The sequence below is a fragment of the Ovis aries genome, chromosome 7 (assembly GCF_016772045.2).
Source record: "Ovis aries strain OAR_USU_Benz2616 breed Rambouillet chromosome 7, ARS-UI_Ramb_v3.0, whole genome shotgun sequence".
Taxonomy (NCBI): Eukaryota; Metazoa; Chordata; class Mammalia; order Artiodactyla; family Bovidae; genus Ovis; species Ovis aries.
Genome location: NC_056060.1, coordinates 16,214,464 through 16,232,119, shown reverse-complemented (window position 1 = coordinate 16,232,119; position 17,656 = coordinate 16,214,464). Strand labels below are relative to the sequence as shown.

At 42.8% G+C, this 17,656-nt stretch overlaps 1 protein-coding gene across 20 annotated transcripts in view; it reads right to left on the bottom strand.

Moving 5' to 3' along the window:
* PAQR5 (progestin and adipoQ receptor family member 5) overlaps window positions 1-17,656 on the bottom strand; it is a 122,288-nt gene that overhangs the window by 38,252 nt on the left and 66,380 nt on the right. For 12 of the 20 annotated variants that reach the window (XR_009601338.1, XM_042252103.2, XM_042252108.2 and 9 more), the window contains 2 exons: window positions 14,428-14,611; window positions 13,420-13,585 (listed from right to left, as the gene is read on the bottom strand). The exons of 1 other annotated variant lie outside the window; for it this stretch is intronic. Coding sequence is in view for 16 of the 19 variants with exons in the window: in XM_042252103.2 (XP_042108037.1) it covers window positions 13,420-13,470 (51 nt within the window). In the remaining 3 variants the exon portion in view is untranslated. The remainder of the gene's footprint in view (window positions 1-13,419; window positions 13,586-14,427; window positions 14,612-17,656) is intronic. 7 more of the 20 variants (XR_009601337.1, XR_009601336.1, XM_042252106.2 and 4 more) reach the window with 1 other exon arrangement.

Below are 17,656 nucleotides of genomic sequence, written 5' to 3'. Positions count from 1 at the left end.
CAATAGGGAGATTATCCAGACTGTCCAGGTAGCCCTCATGTAATCATGAGGGTCCTTAAAAGCAGAGGAAAGGAGATGTGGCTATGGAGGAATGGCTGACAACTGCAACACTGCTGGCTTTGAAGCTGGAGGAAGTGGGCTGGGAGCCAAGGAATGTGGGTGGTCGCCAGAAGCTGGAAGAGGCGAGAAAACAGATTCTCCCATCGAGCCTCCACTGACACTTTGATTTTAGCCTAGTGAGACCCGTGTGAGACTTGTAACTGACAGCACTGTAAGATAATCTATCCTCTTTTTAAGCTATCAAATTTGCGGTAATTTGTTATGGTGAAAAGAGAAAACTAATACTAGGTCGAATTTGTCCCCAAATCCAAAACCATTCTTAGAACTGGAGATGGTAGCACATGGTTTCAATTTCTTACTAGGACAACTGATGCCTTGCTTTGAAACAATTCAAAGATTATATATGACATCCTCTGAAGCTTCCCCAATATGGGACATCTTGCTGAAACACATATCAAATCTGACCAGAAACTACTCTTATGCATGCAATGGGAAGGCCAAATAAATGTCATTAAACACTTAGATAAAATTTAAGCAAGATAACAAAGAAATCAGTAAAACAACAGAAGGTCCTCAAATAGAGCAAATCCCACCTTTTTTTGGGAAATGACACTAGTTTTGAACCTGAGCTGTCCACAGATATTTGCTATGGGATGTGTCTAGCAAAAGCCTCCAAAAAAATCCAGATTTGGCTAATTTCACTTTTAAAGGGATTAAAAATGTCTATTTATTATTTTAGATATCTCTAGAACTTTTCTAAAGGAACCACACATGAAATATTCAACAAAAATGATACTTCAATAAAATAAAATTCAAATAAGGACACAAGAACGTCTGTGGACTATGAAAGAGGAGATTCACAAACAATCCTGAAATTGATTCCCACAGAAATCACTTTTCTGGACATTGTTGACTGAAGTATAATGTTAACTGAGCAAGATACTACTTTCAGTTTTTGTTTATAATCTTTTTTTCTTGAAAGGAAGAAAAATCAAGTAACTATAGATACAGATACTGTTTTAAGAGAGTGAAAACAGCAACATAAGATAATTCATATGAAATTAAAATATTTACTAATTCTAGTGCTCAGTTATAATCATTATGTGAAACTGCATTACAATGTTTGAAACTGACAAGCAAAATTTATAGTAATTTCTGATTCTAAAGGTGGCTTTAAGAATATTCTTGATAATTCCAGTTCCTCTGTCTCAGCAGAGTTGAGTAAAAACTCAACAGAAATTTCTCGCAAATAAAAGTAATAAAAATTTTTAAAAAATATCTAAGGACTATGATTCATGAATAATGATCTAATTTGGCATCACTGTTAATAGAACACAAATTATGTAATAATGTTGATTACAAAGTTATCATAATTTTGCTGAAGTGAAGGCAAGAAAAATAAATGTTACAGAATAAACATGCAAATTTATGAATTATGTGTATTCAGTTCAGTTCAGTTCAGTCACTCAGTCGTGTCCGAGTCCTTGTGACCCCATGAATCGCAGCATGCCAGGCCTCCCTGTCCATCACCAACTCCTGGAGTCCACCCAAATCCATGTCCATTGAGTCGGTGATGCCGTCCAACCATCTCATCCTCTGTCGTCCCCTTCTCCTCCTGCCCTCAATCTTTCCTAGCATCAGGGTCTTTTCAAATGAGTCAGCCCTTTGCATCAGGTGGCCAAAATATGGAGTTTCAGCTTCAACATCAGTCCTTCCAATGAACACCCAGAACTGATTTCCTTTAGGATGGACTGGTTGGATCTCCTTGCAGTCCAAGACACTCTCAAGAGTCTTCTCCAACACTACAGTTCAAAAGCATCAATTCTTCAGTGCTCAGCTTTCTTTATAGTCCAACTCTCACATCCAAACATGACCACTGGAAAAACCATAGCCTTGACTAGACAGACCTTTGTTGACAAAGTAATGTCTCTGCTTTATAATACGTTATTATACTCATCCAAACATCACTAATTCATCAACATCATATCCAGACATGTACAATAATAATTAAGGTCAGTTGTCTTTGGCATTCTATTGGCATTGTGCTAAGTTGCTTCAGTTGTGTCCAACTCTTTGCAACCCCATGGGCTGCAGCCCACTAAGCTCTTCTGTCCATGGATTTCCCAGGCAAGAACAGTGGTATGGATTGTCATGTCATCCTCCAGGGGATCTTCCTGACCCAGGATCGAACCCACATCTTTTAGGTCTCCTGCATTGGCAGGCAGGTTCTTACCACTAGCATCACCTGGGAATCACAGTTTTACATATTGTTTTTTGTCACTATGAAGGGATGTTTGTCAAGGTAGAATTTATGTAACTATGAGCTTCATTTTGACTTTTACATATTTAGACATATAGTCTGTGACCTTGATTTATTCTCCTGATTCAGATCCAGCGCATGGCAGGGGAAAACCCAGTTTTATTTGTTCATCATGAGAGCACTGAAAGGTAACGACTGTCAAGCCCATTTTACAGATGAGGAAAGTGAAGTTCTATGAAATGGAATTTCCAAAGTCAGAAGAAATAGCAGAAGCAAGATGCAAACCTTGTTAGTTAGATTGAAAAGCCCAGGATGCTTCACTACATCCAGCCTAGTGGAGTCAAGGATTGCTACAAACATTTCATGGATATGCTAGATGTTATAAAAGTTTTCAGAAGGAAGGGATGGCTGGACCCTTGTGATGCAGAAAGGGCCTGGAAGAATAGCTGGGGAACTTCTGGTTCTGGTAGAATGGTGGATTAGATGTCATGAAGATCCTTCAAAGAAAACAATTAAAATCCTACATGAAGCCTGAATCATGTACTGGATAAATGTATTAGCAAGATGGCACAAAAGGAAGAAAGCCATAAAGCCCTCAAACAAAGGAAACCAGGAACTCTATGAGGTAAGCTGCTTTCCCCATCAGAGTTTCTGCTGCCAAGCTTTGCAAATAAAAGATGAAATCCAAGACCCATCAAAAGCAGGGAATCTAACAGGTGACTTCATCAATAAAACTAGGACTTTAAAGATAAGTGAATGCGAAATAAATCTTACCAGACAGAACAAGACAGTTACAAAAGTTGTCTCTCTGAAAAAAAAAAAAAAATCTCTCCCAAGAATTCAGGACCATCAGCTCATCTTCACAGGGGGTCCGTGGTCCAAATCCATACCACCACCGTGGTCCGAGAAATCTCAAGTGGAAAACTTACCATGGTTACGAACAGAAATCAAAGTGTTATAGTTTCCTCAGGCGAGTAATAAGACAAATGCAAATCCTCTCTGAAGAATTTCTATTTTAATACAAGCATGCACACACCTGGAAACAACATGCCACGGATGAGAAACAGCAAAAACAGGAGACGGCAGAAAGACCAAAGAACAGACACTGAAATATAAAATAATGATGTTCAAGTATGTTTACAGAAAGAGATAAACATAGAAACAATAAACAAGCAGATTTGAAAAGAAGGTAATGCAACTTTAAGAAATTAGAAACAAGAACAAATAAAAATTCATTGAAAGGATAAATAGCATAGTACACCAAATTGACAGGGTAATCAGCCAACTGAAAATACATTCAAAGAAACTATCCAGGATGCAGTCAAAGAGATTGAGAAATAGAAGATGTAAAAAAGCAAATAAGAGACATAGCAAAAATTTCTCTGGAAGGAGAAAATACAATGATTCTGATGTGATATTTGAAGAGATAACTGGTAAATGTCTATAGCTGTTGTTCAGTCGCATAGTCAAGTCCAACTCTTTGCAACCCCCATAGGCTGCAGCACACCAGGCTTCCCTGTCTTCCACTATCTCCCAGAGTGTGCCCAAATTCATGTCCACTGCGTAGGTGATGCTATCTAACCATTTCATCCTCTGCCACCCCCTTCTCCTTTGGCTTTCAATCTTTCCCAGCATCAGAGGCTTTTCCAATGAGTCAGCTCTTCGCATAGGTGGCCAGGGTATTGGAGTTTCAGCTTCAGCATCAGTCCTTCCAATGAATATTCAGGGTTGAATTCCTTTAGGATGGACTGGTTTGATCTCCTTGAAGTCCAAGAGACTCTCAAGAGTCTTCTCCAGCATCACAGTTCAAAAGCATCACATGCCTAGGTCTGTAAATGTCTAGAATTGCTGAAAGCCACTAGTCCTCAGATCCAAGAAGCGAGGCAGAGTAAAGACAGTTGGTGCTCACCACATACTCTAAGTGCTTTCTTACACGTCTCAGACCTTCTGGTCGTTAGGTTGGGGCCATGTTGACTGTATCTGGTTGCAATTAATTCCAGGCCAGGGCAGTGAAAGAATGATGCCTTCTTGTCATGGTGGACTTGGGATGCAACCCTTCCACTCTTAAGAACTGAGCCACTCATCCCCCGGTGGAAATCACTTTTGGCTGAAAATGGCTACATTGCCCACTTTATGCTCACTGCTAAAGGGCAGCACACCCCCCCCCCCCCCCCCAACTAAGGATGGATACAAAGTCCTGGCCTTCTTTTCTCCTTGAGGGCAATTCTGAAGGATCAACCCCGCTCCAGAGCTCCCCGGGGGGGGGGGGTCAGCTGAGGCCTGTGATGTGACTTCTCCTTCTACCCAAGCCTGCTTCCCCTCTTACTTAAATATTGTTCCTCATGAATTTCCCGCATGCAGGTCTTTTGCCTCAGAGCCTGTTTCTGGGAAATCCAACCTAAGACATCTCTTCCTCTTCCCCTTCTGTGGCGATGTAGGAGGCCATATGTTCCCGACAGAGCAGCTAGAAGGTGGCTAACCTTTTATTCTCCTGGACACTTCACAGTTCCTCACTGACCACTTAGCTGGGTAATGTCAGCAAGAAATCAGCCTTTGCTCTGTTAAGACATTATTGACCACAGACATATTAATACCATGTAAAGACAGCTGGAGTAACCATTAAACTGATAAATTCAGAGAATCTATCTAGCATATTAATTACAAAACAAGGGAAGGGAAAAGAGCATGTTCAAAAGGAAAAAAGAAAAGAATGTAAAACTTAAAGAATGCAGGAAAGGGAGGACAACAGAGAAACCAGGACAAATGCACACAAGATGATCAAAATAAATGCAAGTATTTCAATACTCATTATAAATATGAACAGACTAAACCATCCCTCTAAATGACACATGTTGCCAAGCAAGATAAAATCCAACTGTACCGTTTACATGAGACACAATTGAAATATAAGGACAGGGAGAGATTATTAGTCAAAGTAAGGAAAGAAATAAATCAGACACATAGCAAAAACAATAAAGCTGGCGTTACTATAGGACTATCAGACAGACACTAAGACAAAAGGCATTACTAGATATAAAGAGAACCACTTTTAAAAAATAATAAGAACTTTACTTTACCAGGAAGATAAAATTAAGAACTTAGATGGACCTAAAAAACACAAGCTCAAAACATATAAAGCAAAAACTGACTTATCTACATGGAGTAGTTCACAAATATGATACCACTGTGGAAGATTTTAACACATTTCAATTATGGATAGCTTAAGCAAGCATAAGTTGCATAAGAAATCAAAATGGAAGTTAGAAATTAATTAGAACTGCATATGTGGACTGCAGTTAAAGCAATACTCAGGAAGAAATATATATATATATATATATATTTAATTGTTTATATTATGAGGTAGAGTGATTAACTGAAGAAGTTAGAGAAATAATAAACAAACCCAAAGTAGAAGGAAAATAATAAAACTAACAGAGACATCAGAGATATAAAATACATTATAGAGAGAATCCACCAAGCCCAAATCATCTTCCTTTCAAATATTTTTTTAAAAGACAAACTGGCAAGATTAACCAAGAAGAGAACATTAAAACAAAGACCACATGTTCATGTCAGTTGACACAGAAAAAGCATTTCACAAATCCAACACCCTTTTGAGATCAGAAAACACTCAGTGAAATAATACAGAACTCCTTTAAAGCTAAAAGGCCGTCTATGAGAAACCCAGAGCTAACATATAATAGAAAGCTTTCCTCCCACCATTAGGATGTCCGCTCTTACCACCTCTATTCAATATTGTAGTGGAGAGTCTAGGTAAGTCAACTGAACAAGAAAAAGAAATAAAAACCATCTAAATTAAAATGCAGAAGCAAACCTATCTCCATTTGCAGATGATATAATTTTTACATATAGGGATTTCTAAAGGAATCACTAAAATACTGTTAGAACTGTAAATACTGTTAATAAATTAATTCAGCAAGCATGTAAGATACAATATATACAAAACTTGGTTTTACTTCTATATCCTAGCAAAGAAAATCTGAAATAAATTTAAGGAAGCAATTCCACTTACAACGGTATCAAAAACCACAAAACACTTAGATATAAACTTAACAAATCATTTTACTGGTACAATTTTACATACTGAAAACTACAAAACATTGCTGAAAGAAATTAAAGAATACCTAAACAAAAGGAAGGGCAGCCCATGTTCATCAATTTAATTTACTTAATAATATTAAGATGGTAATGCTTCTCAAATTGATCAACAGATTCAAAGGAACCCCTATTAAAATCCTGGTTGCATTTTTTTTTTTTTGGCAGAAACTGACAAATAGATCCTAAAATTCATAAGGAAATGCAAGGGACCCTGAACAGTCAAAACAACCTTGAACAAGAAGATCAGAGTTAAAGGACTCATACTTCCCAATTCCAAAACTCACAGCAAAGCACAGTAATCAAGACAATGAGGTACTGACATAAGAACGGACAAACAGATCAATGGAATAAAACTGAGAATCCAGAAATAAACCTTCACATTTACAGTCAATCAATTTTCAATAAAGGTGTTAAGATAATTCCTGAAGAAATAATGAACAGTCTTTTCAACAAATGCTGTTGGGACTGCTTGATATCCCATACTAAAAGAAAAAGAAAAAAAAAACAGAATAAAGCTGGACCTCTATCTCACACCACCTACAATAACTAACGCCAGTGGTAAAGAACCCATCTGCTGATGCAGGAGACGCGGAGACATAAGAGACAAGGATTCAATCCCTGGGTTGGGAAGATCTCCTGGAGGAGGGCATGGCAACCTACTCCAGTATTCCTGACTGGAGAATCCCTATGGACAGAAAAGCCTGGTGGGCTACAGTCCATAAGGTCACCCAGAATCGGACACGACTGAAGCAATTTAGCACACAAGCACAATAACACACACACACACACACACACACACACAGAATGGATCATAGACCTAAATTTTAGGGATAAAACTCTTCAAAGAAAATCTAGGAGTAAACCTTCATGTCCTTGGATAAACCAAACGTTTTTTAGTTATAACACCCAAAACATAAGCAACAGATGGAAAAAAATATTTGCTGCTGCTGCTGCTGCTAAGTCACTTCAGTCACATCCGACTCTGTGCGACCCCATAGACGGCAGCCCACCGGGCTCCCCTGTCCCTGGGATTCTCCAGACAAGAACACTGGAGTGGGGTGCATTGCCTTCTCCAGTGCATGAAAGTGAAAAATGAAAGTGAAGTCGCTCAGTTGTGTCTGACTCTTAGCGACCCCATGGACAGCGGCCCACCAGGATCCTCCGTCCATGGGAATTTCCAGGCAAGAGTGCTGGAGTGGGGTTAAATAATATTAAATTTTAAAACTTTCATGTTTCCAGGGATACCATGAATGACATGAAAATGCAGCACACAGAATGGTAGAAAACATTTTCAGACCATGTATCTGATAAGGGACTTGTATTCAAAAAAGAACTCATACCACTCAGCAACAAGGACAAGTGACCCAACTTAAACACTGGCCAAAGACTTGAATGGACATTTTTCTGAAGAAAGTATACGAATGGCCAATAAGCACATGAAGAGAGGCTCAATATCACTAATCTTTAGGAAAATTCAAATAAAAACTACAGTGAGATATCACCTCATATCTGTTAGGATGGCTACTATCAAAAAAAAAAAAAAAAAACAGAAAATACCAGTCATCTAAATTTAGGGACAGTCTACAAAAAGAAGGAAATTCTGATATACGCTATAACATCGATAAACTTGAAGACCTTATGCTCAGTAAAATAAGACAGTCACAAAAAGACAAATACTGTATAATTTCACTTGCACGAAGTACTTACAGTAGTCAAATCATAAAGACAAAATGTATTAATGGTAGTCGTCAGAGACCAGCCAGGGGAAAATGGGGAGTTCTTATTTAATGGGCACAGAGTTTCAGCTTTACAGGATAAAAAGGATTATGGAGATGAATGGTAGTGATGGCTGCAAAATAAGGTAACTGTATTTAACACCACAGAACCGTGCACTTAAAAATAGTTAAGACAGTAAATTTTAGGTTAAGCATATTTTGCCACAATAAAAGTAAAAGTAACTCCTAGATTCATCATGTGGCCCAGCAATTCCACTCCTAGGTGCGTCCCTAGAGAATTGAAAATATGTCCGTACAAAAACTTGTACACAAATAACTCATACATAGCATTACTCATAATAACCAAAAAAAACATGGGAACAACTTGAGTGTTCACCAACTGATGACTGAATTAACAAACTGGTGTACCCATAAGTGGAATATTATTCAGCCATAAAAACAAATAAAGTGCTAATCCATGCCATAGCACACATGAACCTTGGAAACACTATGCTAAGCGAAAGAAGGCATTCACAGAAGGCCACCCACTGCATGATCCCATTTATATGAAATGTCCAGAACAGGCACATCCATAGAGACGAAGTACATCAGTGGTTGCCACAGGCCTGGGAGAGGGGGCAGTGGGAAAGGCCTGCTACTTGGTACAGATTCTCTTTCTAGGGTGATGACAACATTCTGAAATTGATCGTGGTGATGGTTTTGTACAACATACTTTGTGTGTGTCAACATATTAAAACTCACTGAGCTGTGTCCTCTTCAAGGGAGTATTTTATGGTAGCAGCAGTAGTGCTAGTCACTCGGTCGTGTCCAATTCTTTGCAACCCCACGGACTGGGCTCCTCTGTCCATGGGATTCTCAAGGCAAGAATACTGGAGTGGGTTGCCGTTTCCTTCTCCAGGGGATCTTCCTGACCCAGGGATCGAACCTGGGTCTCCCACATTGCAGGCAGATTCTTTACCATCTGAGCCACCAGGAAGCCCCATAAATTATATTTTAATGAAAGTGTTTAAAAAAACTTTCGACAGAGAAAATTCAGCTGTAGCATCAAGTTGTCCCTTGCACAGTTCCACCATGTCATTCACATAGAGTAAGAGATAAACGATGCTCCCCTGAGGTGAGCAACATGATGGTCCTGATCGAACAGCTTTAGAGGTAAAGCCTACCAAGTAGTCAGGAATGCATAATTCCAATATTATACAATTTTTCTATAGAATAAAATTGCAACACTCTCCAACTCATCTGTGGTTGCCATCATCATAATCCCCAGTGCAGGCAAGGGCAGTATAAGAAAGAAAAATTACAGGCCAATTCAATAAATAGATTGAAGGATCCTAGTCAAAAATATCAGCTGCTTGCAGCAACAGATTAAAAGCATACTCCATCATGACCAAGTAATATTTAAATGCAATGTTGGTTTAACGTTAGTAAGTCAATCAATGTAATTAACCACATTAACAACTTTCAAATGAGTCATATACGACCATCTCAGAAGATATACGATAGGAACAAGAATTTATTACTGATTACAGGGGGAAAAAAATCCTAGGAAACAAGGGATAGAAAGGCAGGTTATTTAAATATACACACCCAGAGAAAGAGCTAACATTAAGTAACAAAATGCTGAAAGCATTTCTTTGGATTAAAATCAAGAACAATACAAAAATGCCTGCAATTACAATTCACTTTAGTAAAGCTTCTGATTCCCATGGTGGTGATCTAGGCACTCACTTTGAGAAATCCTGGGCTGGAGAAAACCAGTTGCTATGAGCTGACTCCTTGCTTCCAGGTGCCCAAGCCCACCCAGCCAGCACCACTGATCTGGCTCTGCTTCTGCTCCTTCATTGTTAGCCCAACAGTCTATTTCATTTTTCTTGGATCGTCACAGTATATCTGTGAGATAGATATTATCCCCATTTCACAGACAGGGAAACTGAGGCTTAGCATTACGAGTCTTGTCCAAATTCCCAACGTAAGTGGCAGAGCACAGTGCAAGGCTGAGAAAAGGTTTGCTTTCCCTCTCCAGAGCCAGCACCTCAGGAACCCTCCTGCCTGTGCCCCTAAATTAAGGCCTCCCGGACAATGTGGTGAGTTTACCTGTAGCCTGGGGGCCAGGGCTATCATTAACAAAAGATCCTCAATATGACCCCAAATACTCTAGTTTCCTGGCCAAGGGTCATGCCATGTTCCACATGAACTTGCAGTCTAGACTTCCCTGTTTGTCTCTAGGTTGGGTTTGTGTAGGAATCAACACTTAGACATTTGTTCCATTCTTTGAGCTCTTTGTTCACGTCTTTCAGAGCTCCCTAATGTACCCAGGTCTGTTTTTAGGCACAAGGGAGACTAGAAATTATGAAGCACGCACCTGAGTCACACCTTCCACAGGAAGAGAGAACTGTCCTTTCCTGTAAGTAAGCCATTAGCAGGATTGCGCCGGAATAAAGGATGCCAAGAGGTGGTGCCCCACCCCTCCACGGATGGGTGAAGCTCAGAGAGGGTAGGGAACTGGCCTAGGCCACACAGCTGGCTAATATATGAAGGGAGAGGCGGCTGTACAGAGCAGCGTGCAGAGGTGTCAACCAACAGCTGAAGGGAGAGGGCACCAGCAGCTCCATGCAGGAGTCAGAAAGGAGGATGGATGAAATGGAGGGGAGGAGATGGAGTAACCCTTCTTCAAATAGAGATCAAGAAAAGTGAATGTCCGATCCAGTGGGGAGACTAGAGAGAGCACCAGTGTGGCTGGAGAAGTGGGTTTAATGGATAGAAAACAATGGAGGAGGCGGATAGTGGTCAGGCCAGGGGATACCAGGCAGGGAGCTGGGGAGGGAGTCTCTGGGAGGGGCAGCTCAATGCCTCCTCCCAACACACTCCACTCCTCCAAGTCCGGAGAGCACAGGAGAGTTGATAATAACAGCCAACATTACTGACTTCATCACATGCCGCGTACTTCCCACAGGTTGCCTCACTTAATCTTCACCACTATCCTAGGAAGCAGATTCTAGCACCACCCCATTTTACAGATGCAGAAACTGAGGTCAGGAGATTAAGGTCACTCTGCGGACCAAGTACTGGAACCCAAAGACCCCACCAAAAGAAAGCTTAACATTTCTATGAAGTCTCCTATTTTAAATATTCATGCAAATTATGCATTTTCTCCTTAAAATGGTTGCATCTGAATATTTTTAAGATGTCATTCCTCCTCCCCAACTAAATCCTCAAATAAAACCACCCTCCAGACAGGCAGAGCCACTGTGTTCCCCCTGGGGCCGCATGAACCTTGCACATGATGCTGGGAAGCCAGGTAGTGGATGCGGGAGCCAAAGTAAAGTTTTGAAGGAAACAGATGTGAGACGTGATGTTGGTCTCTGCCTCTGACTAGTGCCACTGTACTAAAAAGAAAACTGTCATCTCCATCATTTATGGAAAACTGGACAGAAGACACATCATCTTCAGCCTCAGGGGCCATCTGGGTCCTTATCCTCAGAACCCCCATACATTCAGAATCCCAGCAGGGGACCCAAGATCCCCAGTGAGAATACTTTTTCTCTTGTATTTCTTTCCTGGGCACAGTCTTGAACCCACCCTTGACCAAAAGTCCCAGGAAGACATCCAAGAAGATACCTATAACCTCTGCCCCAAGAATCCCCACAACTGCCCCATGGTTTCCCAGCTCCAGGTCTTCACTCATATCCTTCCTTCCACCTGGAGTGCTCTCCCCACCTCCCAAATGCTACCCATCCTCAAAATGCAGCTTACAGCTCATCCCCTTCACGGAGCCTTCCCTGATCCCCTCCTCCCCCAAGCGACCAACCCCTCCTCTGAACAAATGTGCCCCTCTCTGAGCATACACCCTAACCCACTTGGCCGTGGAAGTGCTCCTGCACGATTTAAAATCTTCCCAACCAACACAGAGCCCCTTAAGGGCAGGCTTGGTATGTGATTCTTCTCTGGGCTCCACACACAGTAACACCTTGCACGTAGTAGGCAGTCAATAAAAATGTCAAGTGCATCAATCAAAGGATCACTCTGCTTCCCTACTCATCACAGCCGCTAGTTCTCTGTGGGCAGAACCAGCCAGGGAAACGCACCAGGAAGACACCCACAGCCTCGTGAGAACGCAGGCAGGACCGCTGCTCGACAGCACTGTGGGGACCCGGCTTCATTTCCAGCGTGTCTGTTGCCTGCTGCATCTTCAGCTCCACCCTCCAACAGCTCCACAGCCTTTTGATTTCACCCCAGTGCCTGCTGGCATCACCTAGCCTTGCAGGCTTTTAGGGAGAGGGCCTAGTGGTCTGTCTCTTCTTACTCTTCCACTCACGGTGCCAAGATTGTTTGGGACTTTGTTTTTTTGTGGAGGGGGGAGGTCATAAGGGCTGGGCAGTCAGCTGGGTGGAAAGGAGCTCTCACCCACCTTTCCCGTGATGTCTTCCAGGTGAAACGTCTCACCATGAAATAACAGTTATTCTTTTTCAATCAAAAAGGAAAGAAATATGGATACTTCCTTGATGGTCCAGTGGTTAAGACTCTGTGCAGGGGACACAGGTTCGATTCCTGGTTCAGGAACTAAGACCCCACATGCCTCATGACCAAAAAAAAAAAATTTTTTTTTTAAAAGGAAGGAAATATGACACCAAAACAAGGGTGTAGTGAGATGACATTACTTTGCAAGGGCAGGAACCCCACAGACAGCACGGCCTCACCTAAGTCTCACTGAAAACACAGATTCTCACTGCATTGCCGGTGTTTCAGGGTGGCTGCCCTTGAGCACTCAGGCAAAGGAGGTGCGACGACTCTCCCTGATTGCCTCAACTCACACCTGGCTCAGGCCCCCTGCAAGGAACGGGAACAACAGCAAAGCCCCACTCAGGTGACTCTGCCCCTCGCCTGCTTCCAAGCACCCATGGGAGACGACACTTAAAAAGCTGCCACTCAGCCGGTGCTGCTGGCTTCATCTCTGCAGCCTGACTCTGTAGTCTCAATAACGGCTCTGTTTCAGGATAAAATACAGATGTCACAGGCGAGTGCTGCAACTCAAGAACAGTTTCAGGATCACTTCCATTTTCAGGTTTGGCGCAGGCAGGTGAGGGAAACAGGCAGGCTGGATTCCCCAAGGGAATCCGTGAGGGCCTCCTTGCAGAGGCTGGGTCTACACAGAGAAGACTGGGTGGAGACGTAGCAGTCGGCGTGTTGCAGAGGCCCAGCCCTGGTCGCAGCCTGGAACTCAACCACTGGAACGAGAGCACATACCTGGGGCACCTGCTCCATGCTGAGCAGCCTGGGTAGCTTCAGGCTCAGCATCTTGAAGTCGGGCTGGGAAGACCGGTGGGTGACAGCCGGTCCCTGTCACCAGGACTTGCTCAAAGTTCTGACATGGCTCTGGGCGCCTCTGGCCAGCCGGGTCTGAGCCGCTTCACTGAAAGAGGACAGTGGGAAGAACTCCAGTGAGCGTCAGCCCAACTCCAGCTGGGTCAAGACTGTTTAACTACAGAACAGACCTTTGCTTGTGATGGCAAAATAACCAGGCTGCCTTAAAAACAACAGAGAAACAGACTGCTGAGTCATTCACTCTGAGAGTGATGGAGGAAGGTAATTAAATCACAATAGGGCAATCATAGAATTATAGCACTGGAAAGGGCCACGGAGGTCACCCAGTGCCCCATGTTACACAAGAGGGTCAGAGGCATCGCGCAACCTCCCCAAGGCCACACAGCTTAGGGAGAGCTTGGGGCTGCTCACACTCCCTGCACCAGGTGCTACCCCTGGACAGACAGTGTGGTCCAGGTCTGGGCCACCAAGAGCTGTCCTCCAAATCACCCAGAGAGAGGCAGCTTTTCCAGAAGGCTCACGGGAGCGGGACTGCCCTGAGACACACAGAAGGACGAGGCCAGGCAAATCTAAGGCACTTGGAGTCTAAGCAACAGGACCGTTTAAATGCAGGATTAACAGCTATACGTCATGTAAACTAGAGGAACCCAAAGACAAGGAAAAGGCCCAAGAAACTGGAAAGTACTATTAGTAGCTGGGTTCAGCAAAAGAATGAGCAGAGCGAGGAACTTACCATAGTCAATGCCTCATCTACTCGCATAGTCACTGGGCCAAAATCTGCCACCTCTGGAGAGCTCCCGAGGGGTTCTGTCCCTGCCTCCAAAAGGCCTGAAGACCTGGCTTGTACCTCTCTCGTAGCATCAACCACAACTGACTGCAGGCGGAGCTCCCTGCTGAGGTCTCCCCTGCACACACCCAGCCCCTACCAACCTGGGAGGACGATCCTGAGACGGCCAGAATCTCAGGCTGTGTGCGTGGCTCATCCTGGGCCTTCAGCAAATGCTTTTTCAATGATGCAGAGTTGTTCACCCTTTGAACCGAAGGTGTGCTTTTGCTTTCGCGCTTCGTTTATACTTTTGCTTATTATAGCTCTTTATGTTCTGTGCGTTATTACCTGAAACCATGTAGCAGAATGTGATGTACTATGTTTCATCATGAGTACGCGTTTATTAAAAACACTGGGGTAATTATTCACCACCGTCAAAAGGCGGCGAGGGAAGGGACAGAGAAGAATATAAAATAGTTGGTTTAGAAACCTCACTACAGGATTAAAGACATGGGGAGGGAATTTTAAGGCTGTTTGGGAGACTGTTGTAAGCTAATGACCACTCAAGGAAAGAATCCAGTAACCTAGCAACAATCTACACTACCTTGAAAGAAGACCAGGGGCATCCAAGCGCATCCAAGCACACTCAAGCCACAAACCCTGACAGTTAAAATACAGGACAATATGGGACCTGAGTCTTGTTATGCGAAGTCAGGGAGCTAACGGTCCTTGAAGAGCAGAATCTCAGAATGTAGTCAAGAGAGGAAAATATGAAAAAAAAATTAAAATTAAAAAAAAGAGAGGAAAATATGTGAAGGAGGAAAGAAACTAGGTTAAAGGGGACATTGCACCAAAACCTGAGATGAATGACCATAGCTTGGTAATGTTACCATCCTTTTGCTAATATACATATGATTTAATAGGGCCATCACAGTTCTGGTTAGACCACACAGGGTCAAAGGAGGAATTAACGATGTACGCCTTGATGTCTGCCCAAGAATGAGGAAGGAGGTGGTCTTCTCCCCTCCTCACTTTTTCTCTAAGATGCAGCTCTCTTTGTTCTAGAGGCTGAGCTCCCTTGCTTGCCCACTTATATCTCTTACAAGCATCCTGTACTAATAAACTCACTCTTTGCCTATGGCTTTGCCTCATGCTGAATTCTTTTTGGAATGAGACAAAAGAACCTCAGCTTAATAAGCCCTGACACCAGGTGAGTGGTTTCAATTACAAGAGTGGGTTTGAGTCCCCTCCTAAATCAGTGATCATGGGTTCAAATCCCATCCAAGGAGTGTGGCTTCAGAAACAACCCAAGCACCCATCAGCTCGTCGATAGATAAACTAGCAAGTGAACAAGATGCGGCTATGCATGCAATGGAATATTACTCAGTTTTAAAAAGGAATGAAGTTCCAATGCATGGATGAAACTTGAAAAAATTACACCAGGTGAAATAAGCCAGTCTCAAACGGCCAAATATTGTATGATTCCAATTACATGAGGGGCCTGGCATAGGCTCTTACAGAGCCAGAAAAGAGGTTGGCGGGGAGGGAAGAATCGGAGCTGTTGTTTAAGGGGTACCAAGTTTCTGTTTGGGAGGATTAAAAGTTCTAAAAAGGGGTAGTGGTGATGGTTGCTCAATACTATAAAAGTAAATTGCACTTAAAAATGATAAATTTTATGTTGCATATATTTTACCACATTAAAAAAGTAGTTACAGAACATTTCTGAATGACAAAATAATAGAGAAAATTTTTTTTTTTTTAATCGTTACGTGTTACCTGGGTACATTTTGCCCAGGTTAAAAAAGATGAGTTGATACTTTGCAAACAAATGAGCAGCATCTGCGTAAGCGGACCTGGCATGTCTTGGTTCTCCTGGACTTCAGCCTAAATTACCAAGCCACTTTCACCCCCAGATGCACCACTAACTCACCCGGCAGCAGGAAGAGAGGTGACAGTCTCAGCGTGAGTTTCCAGGGGAATATCACAAAAGCCCCTAGCAACGATGGGACCAAGGCTGGGCCTCCACGGGCCGGCCTACCTTGGTCCCCTGGTTCTCCCGGAATTTCAGTGTCACGAGCAAGATAAAGGAAAGAAATGGTCCCTAGCCTCGCAGCACACACCATCCAGGAAGGCTGACCCAGCAAAACACACAATAGGAGGGCAATACGAAGCAGCACATGAGTCACCCTCTTCTTCATTCAGCCAAGGTGTCTGGCATTTTTATCACGTAATGAATAAGAGTAAGGGCTCAGTGTAAAGATGATTACACCCTGTGAGCTGCAGCAGCTGGAGGGAAAACATGAGAACTTAGCTGAAATAAAAATTGCATGGGTTTGTGACACAAAGAATGGAGGAAAATAGATGTCCAGGAAAAATGAAGTTGAAAAGACTGTCCTTGTCTCCAAGAAATGCATAACGAAAAAGATAAGACAGATATGAACTCAACTAACCAGGACAAGTCACCCTTGAAGGCAAGGACCTCCCACCCACTCTACGTCAGGCCTGTGCTGGCAACCTTGCCCGCCTGTCTAGTCTCTATCACCCTCACCACCCTGGCTCATATCGCCAGGCAGAGCAGTTCAGGGCCTCCAGACTGGACTAGAGCCACACCGGTTCCAAGACCAGTTCACCATTTCCTGTGCAATTCCAGGCAAGCAACGGAACTCCTTGTGCCTGTTTCCCCATCTGTGAAATGGAAATAACACTGGTACTTTCTTCCTAGCGTGGTGGTTATGATTAAACGAGAGAAGAACCCATGCAAAGGGCCTGCCCTCAGGGAAAGGGCCAATAAGCACTTGCTCCTGTTACTAATTTTCAGAGAGGAAAATTAATTTTCTAGTTTACAGGCAGGAAAACCAAGGTGTTGAAAAGTGAGGGGGCTTGCAGAAGACCTCACAGATAGTAGATAGAGGTATCATTTGATTTCTGGTTGGCGTGGATAGAGGTAGAGGAGGGTTGGGGGTTGGGATGGTGATGCTTCTGGAGTTGTGTTATTTCATCTGAGGGCTACAGGCTGCACAGAGATTGGAGACTTTGAAACGGCACTCTGTGGGCCCCTAAGTTGCACTTCAGGGACCACTTTTTTGAGGGTTAGGGGGTTGTACCAATAACTAGGAGAACAAGGAAGTGACTTCTCCCCTATTTTAACCAGAAGATGTCTTAGTTGAAATTTTTCTGAATTATAGTGGAAACATAAGTCCTCTCTTTGAAAAGAAAACATTAAGAGGCATAAGTTTCCTTTTAAAAAGAGAACTGAGGGACTTTCAGCTGTGGTCCTGTGGTTAAGAATCTGCCTTCCGAGGCAGGGAACACAGGTTTGATCCCTGGTTGGGAAACTAAGATCCCTCACACTATGGGTCAACTAAGCCCTTCAAAAAATAAAATAAAAAAAAT